The sequence below is a fragment of the Azolla caroliniana genome, unplaced genomic scaffold (assembly GCF_043228905.1).
Source record: "Azolla caroliniana isolate FFs.n. ecotype wild unplaced genomic scaffold, voAzoCaro1.0.p SCAF_17, whole genome shotgun sequence".
NCBI classification, from domain to species: Eukaryota; Viridiplantae; Streptophyta; class Polypodiopsida; order Salviniales; family Salviniaceae; genus Azolla; species Azolla caroliniana.
Genome location: NW_028230452.1, coordinates 323,274 through 341,931, shown reverse-complemented (window position 1 = coordinate 341,931; position 18,658 = coordinate 323,274). Strand labels below are relative to the sequence as shown.

The 18,658-nt window shown below is 36.9% G+C and overlaps 2 protein-coding genes across 4 annotated transcripts; one reads left to right on the top strand and one right to left on the bottom strand.

Annotated features, from left to right (window-relative positions):
• The first annotated feature begins 758 nt into the window (after window positions 1-758).
• On the top strand, window positions 759-10,997 carry LOC147852593 (nuclear pore complex protein NUP93A-like). Of its 2 annotated transcripts, none has more exons than XM_087333060.1 (15): window positions 759-937; window positions 1,495-1,586; window positions 3,066-3,132; window positions 3,394-3,453; window positions 4,267-4,356; window positions 4,490-4,747; window positions 6,102-6,197; window positions 6,308-6,442; window positions 6,519-6,572; window positions 6,678-6,761; window positions 7,267-7,353; window positions 7,948-8,844; window positions 8,925-9,106; window positions 9,791-10,082; window positions 10,506-10,997. In XM_087333060.1, exons 1-15 carry the CDS (start codon window positions 836-838, stop codon window positions 10,581-10,583), a joined length of 2,574 nt encoding a protein of 857 aa, XP_087189186.1. In that variant the 5' UTR covers window positions 759-835; the 3' UTR covers window positions 10,584-10,997. The 2 variants fall into 2 exon arrangements, with proteins under 2 accessions (XP_087189186.1, XP_087189185.1); XM_087333059.1 differs by having other exon boundaries at window positions 4,264-4,356.
• A 673-nt stretch (window positions 10,998-11,670) lies between these two features.
• LOC147852592 (FMN-linked oxidoreductases superfamily protein) lies at window positions 11,671-17,902 on the bottom strand. Of its 2 annotated transcripts, XM_087333138.1 has the most exons (9): window positions 17,381-17,901; window positions 16,130-16,246; window positions 15,482-15,721; window positions 13,948-14,418; window positions 13,596-13,868; window positions 13,200-13,478; window positions 12,973-13,093; window positions 11,981-12,150; window positions 11,671-11,894 (listed from the first exon to the last, which is right to left on the bottom strand). In XM_087333138.1, exons 1-9 carry the CDS (start codon window positions 17,819-17,821, stop codon window positions 11,796-11,798), a joined length of 2,211 nt encoding a protein of 736 aa, XP_087189264.1. In that variant the 5' UTR covers window positions 17,822-17,901; the 3' UTR covers window positions 11,671-11,795. The 2 variants fall into 2 exon arrangements, with proteins under 2 accessions (XP_087189264.1, XP_087189265.1); XM_087333139.1 differs by lacking the exons at window positions 11,671-11,894; window positions 11,981-12,150 and having other exon boundaries at window positions 12,973-13,108; window positions 17,381-17,902.
• Between the last annotated feature and the right edge of the window lie 756 nt (window positions 17,903-18,658).

The window sequence follows — 18,658 nt, the reverse complement described above, 5'->3', positions numbered from 1 at the left end:
GTGTGAAACAAAGACAAGGCCAAGCTCAACAAGGATCACTTTTTGATGGTCACCAATCCTTCAAATGGAGACGATGTTGGTTATCATAAACCTTACACGCAAGGGTGCATGGAAACCAATAATGATCAAAACGCACATCCACATTATTGAGCTCTACAGGAATTTCTTGTCTAATACAACTAATTGCAACAACAACTTTTGTGTATATACATAGATCATGTTTAATTTGCTTGCATGGGGACATTATGAAAGCATCAATTACCTTATGCATAACATAACACAACGAGAGGAATTTCAGAAGTTCTCATAACATAAGAAGAAAATTTATACACTCTTCATTCAGTTGAGTACCATATGCAAAATATCTGACCCAGACGAGAAATCACGAGCACTAAGAAGTTGTTTACACTTCGAAGCGTGCAATGAATGCTATGTATGTGTTTACGAAAGAAAACCAAACATGACAAGGCTCAAAAACGATGAATTATGTATGGGCATGAATGAATATACATACATATACATATACAATTCGTAGTGCAAAATCGGGCCTTTGCCTTTTGCCTGCCTCTCCAACCCAAAATCACGAAGAAAAGCCACAATATTTTGTTTTTGGCGATTCGACTTACGAACTCAGCAGGGAAGAGAAGGAATTCAGTTTCTGAGGGAGGGAAAGGAGGAGGGGAGGGGAGGGGAGGGGAGGGGTCAGTCGGGGGTCGGGAAGGCAGACAGAGACAGAGAGACAGAGAGACAGAGACAGACGAAGTAAGAAAGAAAGCAACGACGCCGTTTTCGAATCGTTGAAGCAGACGAGGGAGGAGGGAGTTCACACGTCGCTATGGCAGGCGACACAGACACCAGGAGCTGGGCGGACCTTCTGCATAACTCTACTCAGCTTCTTCAATCTGCCACTCCTTCCGCTCAGTTCCCCCCTATCCAGGTACGACCACAGACCTAGGGCTTTCTGCCAGCAAATGTCCCTCCTTCCACTGTCGGCATGGCTTTCTCTACAGAGTTGTCTGGGTTTATACACAATCGTGCTGTTTGTCGTCTTTTCACACGGAGGAGTTTAGAACAAACAAGCACGTCAATTGTTTTTTATTCATCACAGAGAAGTTTAGACAAGCACGTTCTTAATTCCTTTTACATGTATTATGTTTTTCTTATCATTCAGAAGTTTAGATCAGTTCGATCTGGTTAGCGCACACTTATATTTTTCTTCTTACAGGGAGTAGCCATAGAGAAATTTTAGACCAGTCCGGTCTTTTTTGCACAAAAGTTATGTCCTTTATCTAGCACGGAGCATTGTAGACCAGCTCAAACTTTTCACGTAGTTGATCGTTTATTTTTTCTTGCAGAGAGGTTTAACCAGTTTGATCTTTTTAACATAATTGATGTATTTCTTCTTTGCCATCGTTTTACATAAGTGTCATGCACTTCTCACAGAGAAACGTGGATGAGCTCAGTATTTTTTACATGAGTGGTGTTTTTTAACAGAGAAGTTTAGATCAGTTGGAGGCGCTCTCGAGAAAGCTTAAAGCACGAACTTCACGTCTTGAGTCTCCCAATCAAACCATCGCGGCAACAAGGTAGTCATTTTAACTTGTGATATGCTTAGATTCTTTTGTAAATAGAGCTTAATTGGGAACTGTGAATAGCATCGTGAATGTGGTTATGTGCTCTAGATTGGCCAAAAAACTCCTGTGAGAATTATTATGTAACTACTTTCTTTCCTTGCCATTGTGCTAAAGTACAGTCTGCAGGAGCCTGGGATTGAAGTAATTGAACTTTATTAGGTGTGATAACTGTAAAGAAACAGACTGTGTGATGTATACATCCTTTGTCAATTTCCATTCTTGCGTGTTTTAAAGCTGTGACACGTCATTTGTAAGTGAAGCCCTCAATTGTTTTTTGGGAGTAGATTCATGGAATGGTAGGTCTAATATGAAAGAAATTGTCATTTTGTTAGCTCCAATTTAACATAGAAATTTGGGGCATGATGATTTGGTTCCAGACTGTACAGAAGATGTGAGGTGGATTCAGATGAGAGTGTGGTGTTCTTTGCTATAATATATGTTGGTGGCATGTGTAAAGGATGCTGACTCTCAATGAGTCGGGGTTTGCCAAAGTGGTATGCATGTTTGAGAGTGAGTGTGTGGGCAAGAGAGAATTATATTGATCAACTAAGAATTATCATAAAAAACAATGCCCCAAGCGGGCTTTATATACAAGTCCCCAATAGTCTACCACATTAAGTGTGGCTGGTGGTCTATTCATTGACATCCACCTGAGTACAATTCTGTCATAAGAATATCTAATATTCTTGGACCAGATTTACACTTGACAACTAATTAGGTATCAAAATCTAGGTCTTCGAATATCTAAATAGTTCACACAGATTACAATAGTTTCACACATATTTTTAACACATTATGCTTTTCTCCATAAGAACTTGTTTACTGAAGTTGAGCTTGATTTTTAATAACATACATACCACACGCAAATATATCATGGTTGCTACTTGCAACATTTTGAATGTCAGAGTCAGCTGCATTAGAATGGTAGATAAAGATTTAACATATTAAGTTTAAGCAATGGGAATTTTGCTTGAGATGGTACAGAAGATGCCGATGTGGATTCAGGTGAGAGTGGGCTATTATTTACTATAATATGTCAAGTCCAGACTTACTACACAAATATATCATAGTTGCTACTTGTAACAGGTTGAATATCAGACTCAGCTGCATCAGAATTGTTCTTGGATTATTGTCGTCTTAATCTTGTCAACATGTTGCAGATATGATGCAAGATCTTTTATCATATTTATATGAACATAGAAATTAATATACAATAAAAAAAAAAATGTCTGTGTTTTGCAAGACACCCACAAGTTATTCCTCCAAGTCCATATCGATGCATACTGTTATTAGCTTTCCAGAGGAGGTGTACCAGTTTAGTATGGAAGTTGTAAAGCTTAATTTTTTCACATTTCACCTTAGCATGTAAAATGTATAATGCTGTGTTTGAACATATCCATTGGTATTAATGAATCTCTGACATCCTTGTAGATTGCTTGCACGAGAAGGTATTAATGCTGATCAGCTTACCAGAGATTTGAAATCTTTTGAGCTGAAGGTGAGATTTCAATTGGTGGTGTATTCTGCTGAAAGGATGTTAAGAGTCCAAAATGTTCACTTTTGAGTGAGGGAGAGGAGAGTGTTTCAGAATTTTAAATACAGTTTCATTATCTGGTTTGTGACATTTGTGTGGAAAGGCATGAGCTGTAGACTACATCTAAAGCATATCGTTGTTTTCTGCATAAAACATAAAGAGTACATTAAATGTGGTAAATGTGGAAATACTTTCTCACGATATATTTCTCTTTTAACTTTTCAGACAAGCTTTGAAGATGTTTTCCCTATCGAGGCAACTAGTGTAGAGGAATATTTGCAGCAGGTATGTGTCTTTGACTGATGTTTCATGGCAACTTTGAATATGCAATCTAAATATCCACTTTGTCATCTTAACATAACCTCTTTGAATTTAAATTATTCTTCTAATTGCCATGATATGGACAAGGTTTGATAATTGGACTTGGGTTTTAATCTGTACATAAGTATTTTATGCTTGAATACATGAATCTGTAGGGCTGCATCATTTCCTATTTGCCACAACTGGAGATAATCCCTATTTTATTCCATATTAAGGCAGTGCACCTGTGCAATGAGTTGTTTTGTTATGGAATATCTGAACCTGTGGGACTCTAGTAATTTCGTGTCTCCTATAATGGAAAACAAAACTTCCCATGTTGAGACAGTGGACTGATGAAGTCCTTATTCTCGTTTTAAGGTTCTGAGTGCTTTTTTTAGTACATATCTGAGATTTCCTACCAAGAAATGGGAGTTGAAGGTTCAGAAAAATCAGTAGATCTATTGGCCATAAAGAAATAATGATATGAAGGCTGGTTTATCCACACCCAACATCAGTGCTGAGACATTCTATCATATCCTTATTGAAGATTCCCTTGGTTGTAGTTTATTTTGTGCCTTTCCTGAGTTATGGAAATTTTCTATCAAAAATAATACCATCAAAGTCTCACTGTATTTTCTATTTCTATTTGACAACTTCGACCAATATCGTTCTCCACTTATGTCCCAAGCTGTTGCTATATTAGCTGATCTTTTTAATTGCAGTGCTGTATAGCTGAGCATGTATTCCTCTTGCTTTGCTTGGATTATGTTTTATTAACCTATCGAGTAAATTTAGCAGGTACATGAAATGACCATGCTTTCTGCAATTCAAGGAGCCCAGAAAGACAATCTTCGAGCATTTAATGGCTACATGATGAAGACACTTGAGGTAAGGTTTCACCCTTCATGAAAGCATTTCTGTTGGTGTTACTACTTGAATGTTTTAATTTTGGAGGAGGTAAATCTACTATGTCACAAAAATATTTGGAACAATTGACATGACCCCTTGCGTGCTCTTCCAGGATGAGTGGCAAAAAGAAAAGCGAGATTTTTTGCACACATTAAGCCGTTTACCACTTACTCTTGCTCCAAATGTAAGCACGCCTTCTAGTGCAAAGCAAACACAGAGGAGCCAGATTGTTCCATATAGTGCAAAATCTTCACAAGATATGCAGATTAATGAATCTGTGCAGAACACGTACCAAGAAAGAAAGGCTGCAGCATATGCTGGAGTTGTTGTAAAGCTGAATGAATCACGGGAACGTGGGATACCTTTCAATGTGAGTTTTTTTTCTTGAAAAAGTATGTTTGCTTAATGAGTTCTTATTCAAAAATAAGAACTACTTTTAGCTGTTTATTTTCTGCTATTTCTTCAATTTATATAGTAGTTTTTGCTCTGTCCTATTGCTGGGTGTGTTGTAATTAGCCTATGATATACTTGACATTATCTGAGCTAGTGAAGATGTGTGGCTTTTGACTCCGAAAATTTGAAGTTTTGTTCCTTAATATACATATGATTGCAGCTCCATTATCACAATCATTATTTTGAATTGGAACATTGTGCAAATTGAAGTAAATAATAAAAATCAAACCCTGGCCCTGGAACCTTTCACGTGGTTTAATTTTCTAACGGGCAAACTTGTGTTAGTAGCACATCAAATTTGCACTGTTCCTGATTGCATCATGCACTTGTATCTCTCACTGATGACAATAATGGTGGGTGTATCTTTTGCATATGAATTCAATCATTGTTATACTGGCTTTTTTTTATCAATAACAATCATGAACAAATTGATCTTTGTTATGGTCATAATCAATATAGGACCAGTGGCTTTGAATTGTAAAAAAGAATTAGTGGCTGTGACCATAATATAAGAATTCTAGATTTTAAGAGCCTGATATTGTGGTTTTGCTGTAAGACATGTGTATAGAAGTTTATCTGGGTGCTATTTGCTACTACAATTATCCACATGGTCCACACAAGCAGGTGCATAGTATCTCCCTGTTCACCTATGAACTGAAGAAGAGATGGAAAGTTTCCATTTGAAACTTGGTTGTTCACTCCTTTCTTGGGTACATGTCTTGGACAATGATATATGATACGTGTTGGGTCGGAATACATTTTCCCCAAGCCAAATACAGTACCTCTTTTACACTTCTGTTTTTTGGGCTTTTTCCTTTACATATCATATTCATAATTTCAGATTGCTGGTTGATTCTTTGGGTTACATGTCTCTTGGTCTAAATACATTTTCTCCAAGCTAAATACAGCATCTCTTTTGCACTTCTGTTTTTGGGGTTTTATAAGTCTCCTAAGAACATGCATATCCATACATCAGAAATTCATAAGTTCAATTGCGGGTTGATTCTTCTGAATATGATTGTGATATTGGTTGGTAAGTCCTCTAAACACATGCATATCTATACATTAGAAATTCTGGCTGAAGAATGTATTCAAGGTGTTGATTCTTAGGAGATGTTTTAAAATGTCTGATTGGAATTAATTTTGTTTAAAATGGAGACATTGTGCCACTGTTTTTTTAAAGTTCCTGTTCTAATCTTATGTTTTACCAATGAACTTTATTGTATTCTGTGTTACTTCAAAAATTCGCATAACATAGAAATGGTATATAGGCTGCAGCTGAATTTAAAGAAGCTTGCGAAACTGTAGCAGAGGACATACATGGGTTGAAGTCGGTTACTATGCGGAAAGTATGGCAACTCATTCAGGTCAGATCATTTATGCTAACTTGTGGTCATTGTATAATTGCATTTTTTTCTTTCATTTCAATTGGCGCTTTGTGTTCTATTTTAATATTAGTCTCTCTTTGCAATTTCAGTGCTTACTGTCAGAAATTTCTGATACTTCTGGCGGTATGACAAGAAAAATGCAGCTGATAATTGGTGCTCGACATCATCTTGAAGAAGGTCATGAAAAATACATTCGTGATACAATACAAAATCATCCAGCACAGGTTAATTTCTAATAGAGATAAAACTGTAGTTAAAATAACATTTCAATACACACTGCTGGAATACTGTATAGTGCAGGCTGCACTCGGAGGCTCAACAGGAAACCTTCAACTTGTTCATGCGTTTTTGAGGGTAGGAACTTATTCTTTTAGATCTGCCTCGTTTATGTACAATCTCTTTGCTGCTAGAGACTAGCACTTTTTTTTTTGATAATTAAATTGAATTCTTGTACTACAGGTGCGCTTGAGAGATCATGGCTTGCTTGATTTTGATGTGCAGCAACTGAGGCGACAGCCACCATTTGATACTACTTGGCATCAGGTATTCAAGACTGAAAATTTATCAGTATTGAAACTGATTACTGGAATGCTACAACAAATATTGATAGTGTTGCAATGCAGCACAGTAGTTTCTTTCTTGAAATTATTGTTTTATTACGTGTGTGTAACGGGAAGGTTCTGATTACAATGTCTGCCCAACTTCTCTCTTCATTTCATTAGTGAATTCTCGCACAGTTAATTTGTGTTCAATATGTAGTTCTCAACCCTTTCATTCAGGTGTCGTTATGCTGTACCACTCTACAAGCACGCATACACACATATTTTTGATAAGCTTGTTTGGAATGTTGTATTCAAGGCCATCCTCCATTGCACTATTTCATCTTATATTCTCTGATTTTAATACAATTTCTTGTTTTTCATCTTGTAATTTTGTAAGCTATTTATTTTGTCTTATTATAGTACATTCTATGTTATTGTCATTCTGTTGAGATGTTTTATATAATTCTTGAGGTAAATTCACTAAACGTTTACATGCATTTGAACAGATATTTTTTTGCTTACGAACTGGGTATTATGAGGAAGCCAAAGAAGTTGCTGAATCATCAAGAGTTAGTAGGGCCTTTGCATCGCAGGTCTGGCTTTACTTTTGACCCGAATGATATAAAAGTTGCAATCTTAGCTTTTTAAAAATCTGGATGTTATGGAATAACTTCATTTTAATTCTGTGTATAGACATAAAGCAAACATTTTCTGCATTAAACTTGCAATGGGGTTGTTAATTTTGTGGACCCACAGAAATGTTTTGTTGGTTAGGAGGTCAACTTTTGTTTATTTATTTTCTCTAGCGATGTTATGGGAAATGCATGAGAGATGAAATGAAGATACTGGGAACTATTTTTCCTTTTTCGAATCGAGTTAGGTTTGTCTTACTTAGATTGGTGCATTGATTTTCATCGTAAACAATTCTCCTACAATTTCTTTGCATATCACCTCGTAATTACTTATCTCAATACTCATTATCTTCATTCTCATTGGTCTTTATGCTGTCTACTGGGCTTTTCCACTTTTGATTTGCATGGATTGTTTCTGTTTGTTGATTCAGGTTTCTCAAAGTTCTGACTTAATGCAAAATAAGCTCTGCACATGTGTCACAGTGATGCATTTTAATAGACAAGTGGGGTGTCATACTACCTTGTGATTACTAATTAATCTGTTATGGTTTTCAGTTGATAGAATGGATATCCACTCGAGGTTTAGTAAATGAGTCAACTGCAGCAGCAGCAACAGAAGAATGTGAGCGCATGATGAGGACTGTTGACAGACCTGGGAGAGTTGGCACTGACAAGTATAAACTTTTAGTTTATGCAATTGTTTCTGGGAGTAGGCAGTTGATGGACAAGCTTTTAAGAGAGATACCCACATTGTTCAACACAATTGAAGACTTTTTGTGGTTCAACCTTGCAGTGGCAAAAGATGATAATCAGAGTTCTTTACCAGGCATGAATGTTGGGATGCAGTCTTATACTATTGAAGACCTTCAAGCATATTTACTTAAATTTGAGCCATCATACTATACAAGGAATGGCAAAGATCCTCTAGTTTATCCATATGTACTGCTTCTTAGTCTTCAGTTGCATGCGGCTATTTCTTACTTGGTAAATGAACCAGGAAGTGACAATATAGATGCTGTTCATATGGCTATAGCTATAGCTGATAATGGGGTTCTTCTTGACAAAGGAATCAACAGGGCATGTAAGCTGGGATCAATGGATACTGTCACAGAAATTGCTGGGATTATCCGATATTATGGATTGGCTTACAAGCGTCAACGAAATTTAGCGCTTGCACTTGAATACTATGTTCAGGCAGCGGCAGCAATGGGTGGTGGTGCAGCATCATGGGGTGCGCATGTAAGTGTTGATCTCGCACGACAGCGGCAAATGATGCTGAAACAACTGCTATCTGAAATTCTGCTAAGCGATGGAGGAGTACAGCTTCTTCTTGGACCGTTTGGCACAGGTTCAGAAGGTGCCTTAAAAAGATTTGTATCAGATCATGAATCACAATGTCATTTCTTGCTTGAAGTTGCATCTCAATGTCAAGAATCTGGCATATTTGACAAGGTTATAATCCTTAATCCCCTACGTCTGTATCTACTTATTAATAGATGTATCTCTTAGTATTGGAATATTCTTCATCGCAGGCTATCGAGTTGTTGAAACGTGTTGGTGCATTTGCTGCAGCGTTGGAAATTGTTAATAACCGTCTTTCTGATGCAGTAAATTCTGTTAGTAAAGGCAGGATGGATGGAGAAACCAAAGCGGCAGGGCTTATTTTAGCTGGGAATAGTATCATTGAAGCAACCAAAGTTCTTGGTGTTACCAGGTTTGTCAGGTCTTAAGTTTTGCAAATAGCTTGAGTATATTTGATTCTTTATGGTTTTGTATGATCTTGTTTTTGGGTTGCTGTTTCTGCCATACCAATATTCTTTAATGAAGTGGTGTTCCATTAAAATTATTTTCTGTTTGATTTTTCTAATCTTCATTATGGTCTAGTCTGCCCATAAATTTTTTTATACAGTTCTTTGTATAAGTCATTCTGGAACTGATGGTAAGATGAGGAATGTCATCCTCGAACATATGATAAGATGAACCGAATGACCTTTTGTTCAACTTGTACTAGCTTTCTTGTGTGTATTCATGTTTTTATTTTCTCCCCCATTTTCCCCAGCTCACATTTAATATCTCATCAGTCTTACGAAGGTGTGCTACTACTATGTGGATCATGACTGTTTGTTTTCTTATATAAATGTGTCCCCTTTTTTCCTATAAATTAATGTTGGGGTCATATCAAATTAAACTCATACTTGTACTTGCTAATTACATTTAATAAGCCTATATTTTCACAAATACATGTGCTGCATGTAGTTTATTCTAAAAACTAGAAAGAAAGCTTATGTTGTTTATTGGAGGGTATTATTGGTGTATCATTGATACTGATTGCTCGTTTATTGTAGAATTTGGTTTCTGGTTCATAAAAGGCATTTATTGTTTGTTTTATACATGGCAGCATGCAGGACCGAGAAATGATTGCTGAAAGGCAGGCTGCATTGAGGCAATTGGAAACTATATTGACATTTCATAAACTTGCAAGAAATGGCAAATATAGTGACGCTCTAGCTGAACTACCAAAGTTGTCATTTCTACCATTAGATAGTTGGAAATATGACCTTGGCACTGATTCTCTACAGAATGTTCAACCAAGTGTCAAATCTTGCATTCCAGAACTTTTGAAGGTTGCTCTCTCTTGCCTAGATAACATTCCTGATATTGATGGCAGTGTACGGAGAATGAGAGGAAAGGTTAGTAGACAGTCTTTTCTGATTTGAGATTTTTCATGTACTAAATTCTATCGTCTCCTACAAATGAAATGCAAATAGGATATTTACTAATGAGAGGTTTCCTCTCTCTCTCTCTCTCTCTCTCTTGCTCCCTCCATGGTGCCCTTAATGTATACATTTGCATATCAACACTGCGTGGTCCTTATCAAAGAACATTTTAACATACACTCGTGAGGTTCACCCCCCGTAATATATCATCATCTTCGTCGTCGTTGTCATCATCATCATCACCATCTCTCTCTCTGTCTCCCCCTCTTCCTCTTCCGTTTTGTAAATAGTAATGCATTAATTACGAAAGTTAAATTATGATCGATGGCTCTCCTGTGTGCACTCTATTATTTTTAGTATACATATGCTAATATTGATGTCTGTTTGCTCTTGCAGATAGCTAGTTTTATTGCAAATGCATTGCCAAAGGGTTTGCCCAATGATCTTTATGAAAGAGTGGCACGGATGCTTTGATAAATGGATCAATATCATCAGCAATGTAGATGCTGGTTATCTTGGGCACTTTCCAAATGGTCTTCACGAAATAAATGCAAATACCAGAATAATGCCTAATTATCTGCGTGAAAGAAATGCCCTGGTGCTGGGAAATGTTGGATGACGGGCTAGCAGATGACCTCCAATGTTACGTATCTATTCTTCTACTCAGATAGAGAGCTTGATTATGGCAGTTCATGTCTTTGCCCATTCTGAGCACTTGAATTTATAAGTTGAGATATTATGGTGCAATGGATGGACGTAACTGGATACTGTCATGAGGAATTATGTTTCTCAGCATCAACTAATCCTGAATTTTGATAGCATAGTTGCAAGTAATATTACAGCGGTTTCTAAATGTTCAACCTAAATAGAATTTTCATGATTTTGTTTTTATAAGTAAAACTTGTTCGAATACATGAATATCATATATTTATTCAATACAATTTATATAGGTAGCAGTCAGCATACTCATTAGGAATATAGATATAGGTCTGCTGGCATTCATTATCTTAGAAGTTACCATCTTAAAGCGTGTTCCAAATTTAGAAACCTGATATGATACATTCTGTTTTGTATGTTTCATTGCTTATCTCATGTTTCTGTCATTATCAATGAAATATGTTTGTCATTATTAAGGCATTAGTCCGAGTTATGCAATGCAATGTGTATAGTGGGATATAATTTGTATTAAGCTTCTTTGGAAGTGATGTAGAGAAGTAACCAAACCAAGGAAAGGTGGGTCACCCAAACAAATGAGGAAGAAATTCAACACCTAGACTGATGAGGGCGAATTGTAACACATTCCATAGATTGAAGAAGAATAGATTTGAGCCTAATGTCAACGAAAGGATACAAAAGAAACTCTACACTGTAATAGAGAGACAAAGGAAGGTATATTAGTTTCACAACTAGAGGCCAGAAATCGGCATATGGATCAATTGAATTTATCACCATATTGAAATAAAAATAAAAGAAAGAAATGTAAAACATAGAACATATGGAGAATTCTACATTGACCTAATTGCATAGAAAATCGAGAAACGAGGCATTATCTTATCCAAAGTAGCAGAAACAGTAACAGAGGAATAATTATTATTGTAAGTCATAAATTGTTATTATGGTTCTGCTCAGTCTAATTAAATATTTCGATCAGTTCTATGTGACCACCCTATATGAAAATTCGATCCCTCAACCGTTTTCAGCCCTATCATAGGCATTTGACTTGTGACGGGGTGTGAAGCTGAAATTTGCAGGTGCAGGGCCAAGAAGCATCTCTGAAATTCGAACCTGAGATGAAATTGCAAGGCTAGTTTTCACAGAGATTCTAAAGACAATTAGAATTGTGAGAGAAACTTTAGTTCACATTGCCTTACCCAATCTGCAGCACTGTCAGATGCCATCATTGACTCAAGCTCATCACGACCGTAATACAGTGGAGGTCTCCAGTTTAATTTCTGCGGTATCACTTCCAACAAACCTACGGGTATATAGCGATGCATGTAGCTCAACCATTCCAGCAAGAAATGCCTTGTTGTTTCAACACCTGCACAAGAGCAGAAATATTCACTGGTTATGGATACTGGGAATCAAGATGTGAATTCTATATTCCAATCATGTTTCAAAGAACAAGAATGAACTCGATACAAATGCTATTATCTAAATTGAACAAAGTCTTGGAGATGTTAAAAAGGCAAATGTAAATTTTGTCCAACGGACACATGACAAGGTTTCAGAATTATGGCATTAAAAGCTGTCAGCAGGTAATATTCTATATTAAACAATTGAAGCCAAGCATAGCACTACAAGCAGACATTTCTAGAGAATGGTTGAATACAGGTAAAGATTATTTGCTGATATTCCCATTACCCATATCTCACAGAAGTGAGAATGCTAAAGGGAAACCCTTCAGGTTGGATGCCTTGTGCAGTGATGTGATAGATCTTATCCACAATGTATGGTGTGAATTCGTTAAATGTTTGAGAAGCTGCAACATTAGCTAATAGCAAAGTATAGAGTCTAGACCATGTGTGTCAACCATGTTTATTCAATGGTTGTAAGTACAATGCAAGGAGAAGAACTGTTCCCAGGCATGTATGCCAGGATTTCTTGGCTCAAATAGCAGTTTTGTAGTAAAAGTGCTTTCGCTCACTTCGTTGTGTTGGGCTGCTGTTTGAAAGCCTTTTTTATTTCGTAAGTCTCCTTTTGGAGAACCATAAAATCGAAATATGAAGAGGATTCTATGACCTACACGTGTAACCTCTCTCTCTCATCAATAATCTATCCCGTTTTATGGGTTCGTTAGTTTGTACATATAAATATTACTTTACATCTAAAATAGCTATTTATTGCAACTTCCTATGCTCACCTTTACCATCAGAACCCCAATGTTCCAGACCAAATCGCACATAATCCTTCAATATATCCAACCTCTGGTTTGACGTTATGTCCCAGTGTCGTTGCTCCTTAATTTCTGTGAGCAACCATGGCTACAACACATTTTTCTGTTAGACAAAGCTATATCACTTTCACAAAATCTGGAATTCATATGTATTACATTCATAAAATCTGGAATTCATATTAATTGCAGCCTACCTTGATCAGAACACCCCTGGCAACCATGCAACTTGAGAGTTTTGATGCACTTAAATGTTCATTCCAATCGGTGTATGAAAAGATATCACCATTTCCAATAACCTGCAGACCATCGGATGCAAGATTGCAGCTTTTATAAATATAATCCCAATCTGCAAGCTTGCTATATCGCTGTTGGCGTGTCCTGCCATGGATTGTCAAAGCACTAGCTCCCCAATTGTGAACATCTCCAATGAAAGACTGAACACAGTTTTTTCCTTCAAAGTAGCCTGTGCGTACCTAGTATAAAGAATACTGATATAAAATCTTCAGAAACATTATTAATGTTCCTAATGTTCCTTCAAATCAATTTCTCACGTAATAATCTGCAACATTGGAAAGAAATAAAATGCTAACCTTCACAGTAAGTTGGCACTCAATAGAACCAGATGCAGCCTTCACGATCTGTTGAAGTCTTGATGGCTTTGTAAGAAGGCATGATCCAGCTCCCTTATTCACAACCAAGTCAATGGGACAGCCTACATTTAGATCTATGAAATCAATCTCGGATTCCTTATCAATCATCTCTGCAGCACGTGCTGCTGTATCTGGGTAGGCTGCACATATTTGAACTCCAAAAACATCTTCACTACGATGCCGCCTCATTAAAGCCCACTCTGAAGCCTGACCCTGTACAAACAATGACCAGAGATCTTAATATTATCTACAAACAGTGCTAATTAGAAATTCAGTAAGATTAAGTGCCTACCTGCAACAGATTAGTACACATGGCCATTTCACCACATGTGATATCAGCTCCTAGCAGCTTGCAAACTCTCCGAAATGGCAAGTTCCCAACAGTTGTCAAAGGTGCAACATAAACTTTCCCTCGGAAATCAATAAGTTTCTTTTCCCTCATTCCGAGTTTGCATTCAATAAAATCATCAGCCTCCTGGGTTCCCTTAGAAGGGGGCTTGTCATTGGCTATCATACTGCTGTCAGTAAACTCCTTGACCGCATCTGAAGATAGGATATCTTGTTCAATGTAAGTTCTTGGCTTCTTTGAAGCTCGCAGATCTTCTTCATTTGATGTATCACTAACAGACTGCTCCAACACTGCTGAATGAACAATCTGTAAATCTTCAGCCTTAGAATTCCTGTCTACATTCAATGGTGAGGGTGTATCATGACTTTGAACTGTAGAAGAGGATTTCTCTGATGCCCGTTGCTTTGATTTTCCCTTCAAATCATTAAAACCTAGATTTATTACTCTCTTTCTCATACAATTACACAACTAGGGAGAGTGCTTTGTAACAATTGTTAGCCTCATGGGTCACGTTGCGTTAATATATCATAATCATCATTCACCTCTTCTCATAATGATATCCATCAGGCTACAAAGTTCTATAATAATATTTTAGGAGGATGACCACATGGATAGTTTGGGATGCTCTAGGATGATGTTTCTTATAGTATAAGGATCCTTTGATAGTCTTATTTACTACTATGGTAGCTCTTTTTATTTACATTCTGTCACACAATTTTATATTTGTAGTACTTCAAGCAAAGACCTATGAGAGACTTCATGAGATAAGGTCCATGGGAAAGCTATTTATATGCGCAGTGGAAACAAGTTGTGATGTGTCACCCGAAATCCAGCTAGGGAGCAATACAAGAGAAATAAACGTCTGGAGTCAAGAAATGCCTCTTTGACACTTTTGCAAAACAGAAGCTTGAATATGTAGTTGATGTATATGGTGGTAGTACCTCTACAGTCAAAGAGTTACGTTTTACAAATCAATACACATATGCTCCCATTTATTGAGATCAGATCACTGGCATTGCAATTGTGTGGACTGGACATCAAGAGATTGTTGATTACATACTAAAGGTGCAGTAAACAAACACAATTTCTGTGCTATTTGAGGGAATCCTAGAGAAAAACTTGACGGTTCAACAATTGGAAAAAGAAGGTGAAGCACATGCACATGCACATGGTTGTGAATCTTTGGAGTTGAATCCCTCCCACTAATACCTCCCATGTCTGAACACAACTTTAATTGGACAATTATTAATCCAAGGCATTTTGCTTACTAATCTTGAATTATGAAGATTCTCTCTTACCTTCTTCGGAGTCAAATGAACACCAGTTCAACAATGAAATTTGATTAGTTTGTGTATGCACATAATTAATATGTTCATAAATTATAAAACTAATACTCCACATAGGCAAATGATGTGCATGCATTATACTTCTTTCTAATAATAACAGGATGTTTCAATAAGTTATGGAAAAGTCTTACCAAAATGCCAAGCAATTGCAATTGTGCCTCTGCTCTCGGGAAAGAAACCAGATTTTTCCACAACATCTTTTGGAAGCCTTTCTTGAGAGCATTAAGCTCATTAGGATTGTCATCTTCCAGTATCTCAGAATTATTGTTCTTCTGCAATACATGGGAACCCGCAAATCTGCATGCTGCACCATATATACAAGGCCTGTTGATTGCCATAAAAGGACATTCACCAGGCAGATCGGGTGATTTCTGCACAAACCCAGTTTTAGTTTGATGATGCATTTATTTACTTGAAAGAAACTTTCTATTTCATATCTATTTATTACTGAAATTTGTTGCATTACAAACGTTTGAGTGAGCAAGCTATTCAGAAAATATTAGGTAAGAGATCATGCTCCATTATTCTCAAACTGTAACATTGTAATTCTATTTGGACTAAAATAATGACTCTATCCAGATTTTATTAGTTTTCTGACTACGACTCTACAGATCAATAACAAGCGACATGTACTATTAATAAAATTTAGGCAGTGATGATAAGATGGGGATGTGCATGAACAATTACATGTTTACTCTTAGTTTCAAAAATGAAGCATTGCACAGAAACAAGCCTAAAACGCATTCTAGAGCATCTCAAGATCAAGAACAAAAGGATACCTGTGCTAAAAAAGCATCCAAGTCATGATTAAAACGGCACTCTGTTCCATATGGACAAGCATTTACATCATTTGTCTTCGCAACTGCATGACATATGCTCTCTGCTGTTTTCTTGGCCTAGATGGCAGCACCAAAAATTGTTTTAATCAATAATAAAGAGCTTCAAAAAGATATAAATAACTTTTCAATTAAAAAATCTGGAACACATGAGTTCTGATCTACAATAATCTGCCAATTAAATGTTCTTACTACGCTACATGCGTGGCTCTCCAGCGAGTTATTCTAGCATGTTATAATAAGCTAACTGTCTCAAATTTCAGTAAATTAGGAATGGCCAGTATAATGTACTCGAATGAGGTCCAATGCCACCATTACCTTTTCAATCATACTTATTAAAACTCAACGCAACAGTTGAAATATGAGGTCTCATAGGTTATTCAATTCACTTAATTGCTAAGACGTTTTCAGAACCCATATTGAGCATAACCACCAATCCAAAATGTAAAATGCTAACATATAAAAAATAATTCAGAATATTATTATAAAAAGATATCTATTTTTGTAATGACATTTTCAGTTGGCACTTGCTAAACTGTTTTGGAGCAACATAATGACAATATAAGCCAAATTGAGAGGTAAACTAAACCAGATATGAATTCCCTCGTGTTTCAAAAAATTGCCAATGGGTACAATATTAGTCTCAATTCTCATTTTGCAATTGGTGTTTGAATTCACTAGTTACAACTTCTCAAAAACAGCACATCAACCATAAAAACCAAAGCAAGAAATCATGTAAATTACCAATGGACACTCCATTACATTGCCCACTGAGCGTTATGCTAGAATGAGGTCTGACTTTGCTATCACTTTTATCTTTCATCATTTGCTAAAAGTATTTGAAAACCAGATAAGATCAAATGAAGTGGTAAAAGCCTCAATTCAAATGATTTTCCAGTGGCAACTATATTATGCCAAAATAAGGTCTATATATTCTATCAGCTTTCTGGTCAGATCTTTGTAAAACACTTTGAGACACAACTTGACGACCATAAAAATCAATGCATGAGAAAACTGCTCACATTTCAATAATTTGCTAATGGCCAATAAATTTATGCTAGAGGAAGGTCTAAATTTTCTGATGGTATTCCAGTTGGAACTTGTTTAAACCATTTTGAACAACAGCATCATATGTATCATGAAAACCAAAGCAAGAGACAGAATGGAATTTTTTGAATGTAATGCCATGCACACCTGCTGTCGGTCTCTCTTCTGTTGCCGTTTTGATTTCTTCACAGCAGAGACTTTGGAAGATTTTGCTTCATTTTGATCCAAGCCTGTACTTACAGGATCATTGACAACAACTACGTCTGCTGTTGTAGGTGTAGCACTAGGGTCAGCTTCTAGGAGTACACGAGCCGAGGGTGCTCGTAGGAAAGCCTTCTTTACAGGAGCCCGACCTTTGACGATCAATTCGGCAGGAGAAAGGTCGTGAATCAGAGATGGAGATGGGAGTACTATTGCTACATCCTTAATCAGGTCTTCAGCGTCTTCTTTTGATTTACATTCTTCATGTTCCTGTGTTTCATCACGTATGTCTGTTCCTTCTCTTCCTTGGACATTATCTTCTTGGGAACCTTCCGGTACTGCTTCTGTTGTTGCAGAGATACGGAGCTCCCCGCAAGATACCACCATGGCTGCTAAGCTTCACAATATTCCTTCAACGGGAAGTCTGTGTCTGTCTGTCTGTCTCTGTCTATCCCTGTATACAAACACAAACATACATATATGATATATCATATATATATATCATATACATATGTATCCCTAACCCTCACTCTCTCTCTCGTCTCTCTCTCCACTTTTGTGAAGGGTTTATCGATAGTGAGGCCCATGCATTTTAACCATCTTTTTTTTTTATAAGCTCTACCCTTCTTCTCTCTCTCTCGGTGAAAACGCACAATTATATTAATAAAAGGGTGTGAAAAACACTACTTACAATGGGTGTCACAATGGAGTATGGTACCCACTAACTACAATACATGGATAGTGGAATCTCTCTCTCTCTCTCATATCTCTTGAGAAAGTGGATTTATTAATGCAGCCAGTATCGTACAAGTAAAACAACACATACGTGGCTGCAACAAAAACCCTATGATAAGGTTTAAGGTTAAGTGACATGAAGACAACAACTCTTATGTGGACATGGTGTTTCCATGGGCATCTTTCCAAAAACTCCCAAATCAAATTTCCTTCATGCTTGTACATCTATTGTGGCTAGTCCATGGAGAACACCAAACAACTTATTTTACTGACTCTAATTGTACCATGGACCCCGATACTTAGTAGCATCCTTACATGATGGTTGGGCAAAGAGCTCCCTAAGTAAAAACCCATTGAAAGGGTGACAAAAGGTTCGTTGTTAATTATGCCCTATTGGATTTAGCAATTGGGCAATGTAACACATCTATGTCTAGCATTGCACTATCATAAAGCCCATGGTTAGTCTACAAGTCACTAGAATTACATTTT

Bases quoted from the DNA above. Each gene is read 5' to 3' on its own strand.
- LOC147852593 (XM_087333059.1), top strand. From the start codon at position 836: ATGGCAGGCGACACAGACACCAGGAGCTGGGCGGACCTTCTGCATAAC. The intron at 938-1,494 runs GTACGACCACAG...GTTTTTTAACAG, and splicing joins CTCAGTTCCCCCCTATCCAG to AGAAGTTTAGATCAGTTGGA. The intron at 8,845-8,924 runs GTTATAATCCTT...TCTTCATCGCAG, and splicing joins AATCTGGCATATTTGACAAG to GCTATCGAGTTGTTGAAACG.
- LOC147852592 (XM_087333138.1), bottom strand. From the start codon at position 17,821: ATGGTGGTATCTTGCGGGGAGCTCCGTATCTCTGCAACAACAGAAGCA. The intron at 15,722-16,129 runs GTATCCTTTTGT...GGGTTTGTGCAG, and splicing joins TGGATGCTTTTTTAGCACAG to AAATCACCCGATCTGCCTGG. The intron at 13,869-13,947 runs GTAGGCACTTAA...TTGTTTGTACAG, and splicing joins TGTGTACTAATCTGTTGCAG to GGTCAGGCTTCAGAGTGGGC.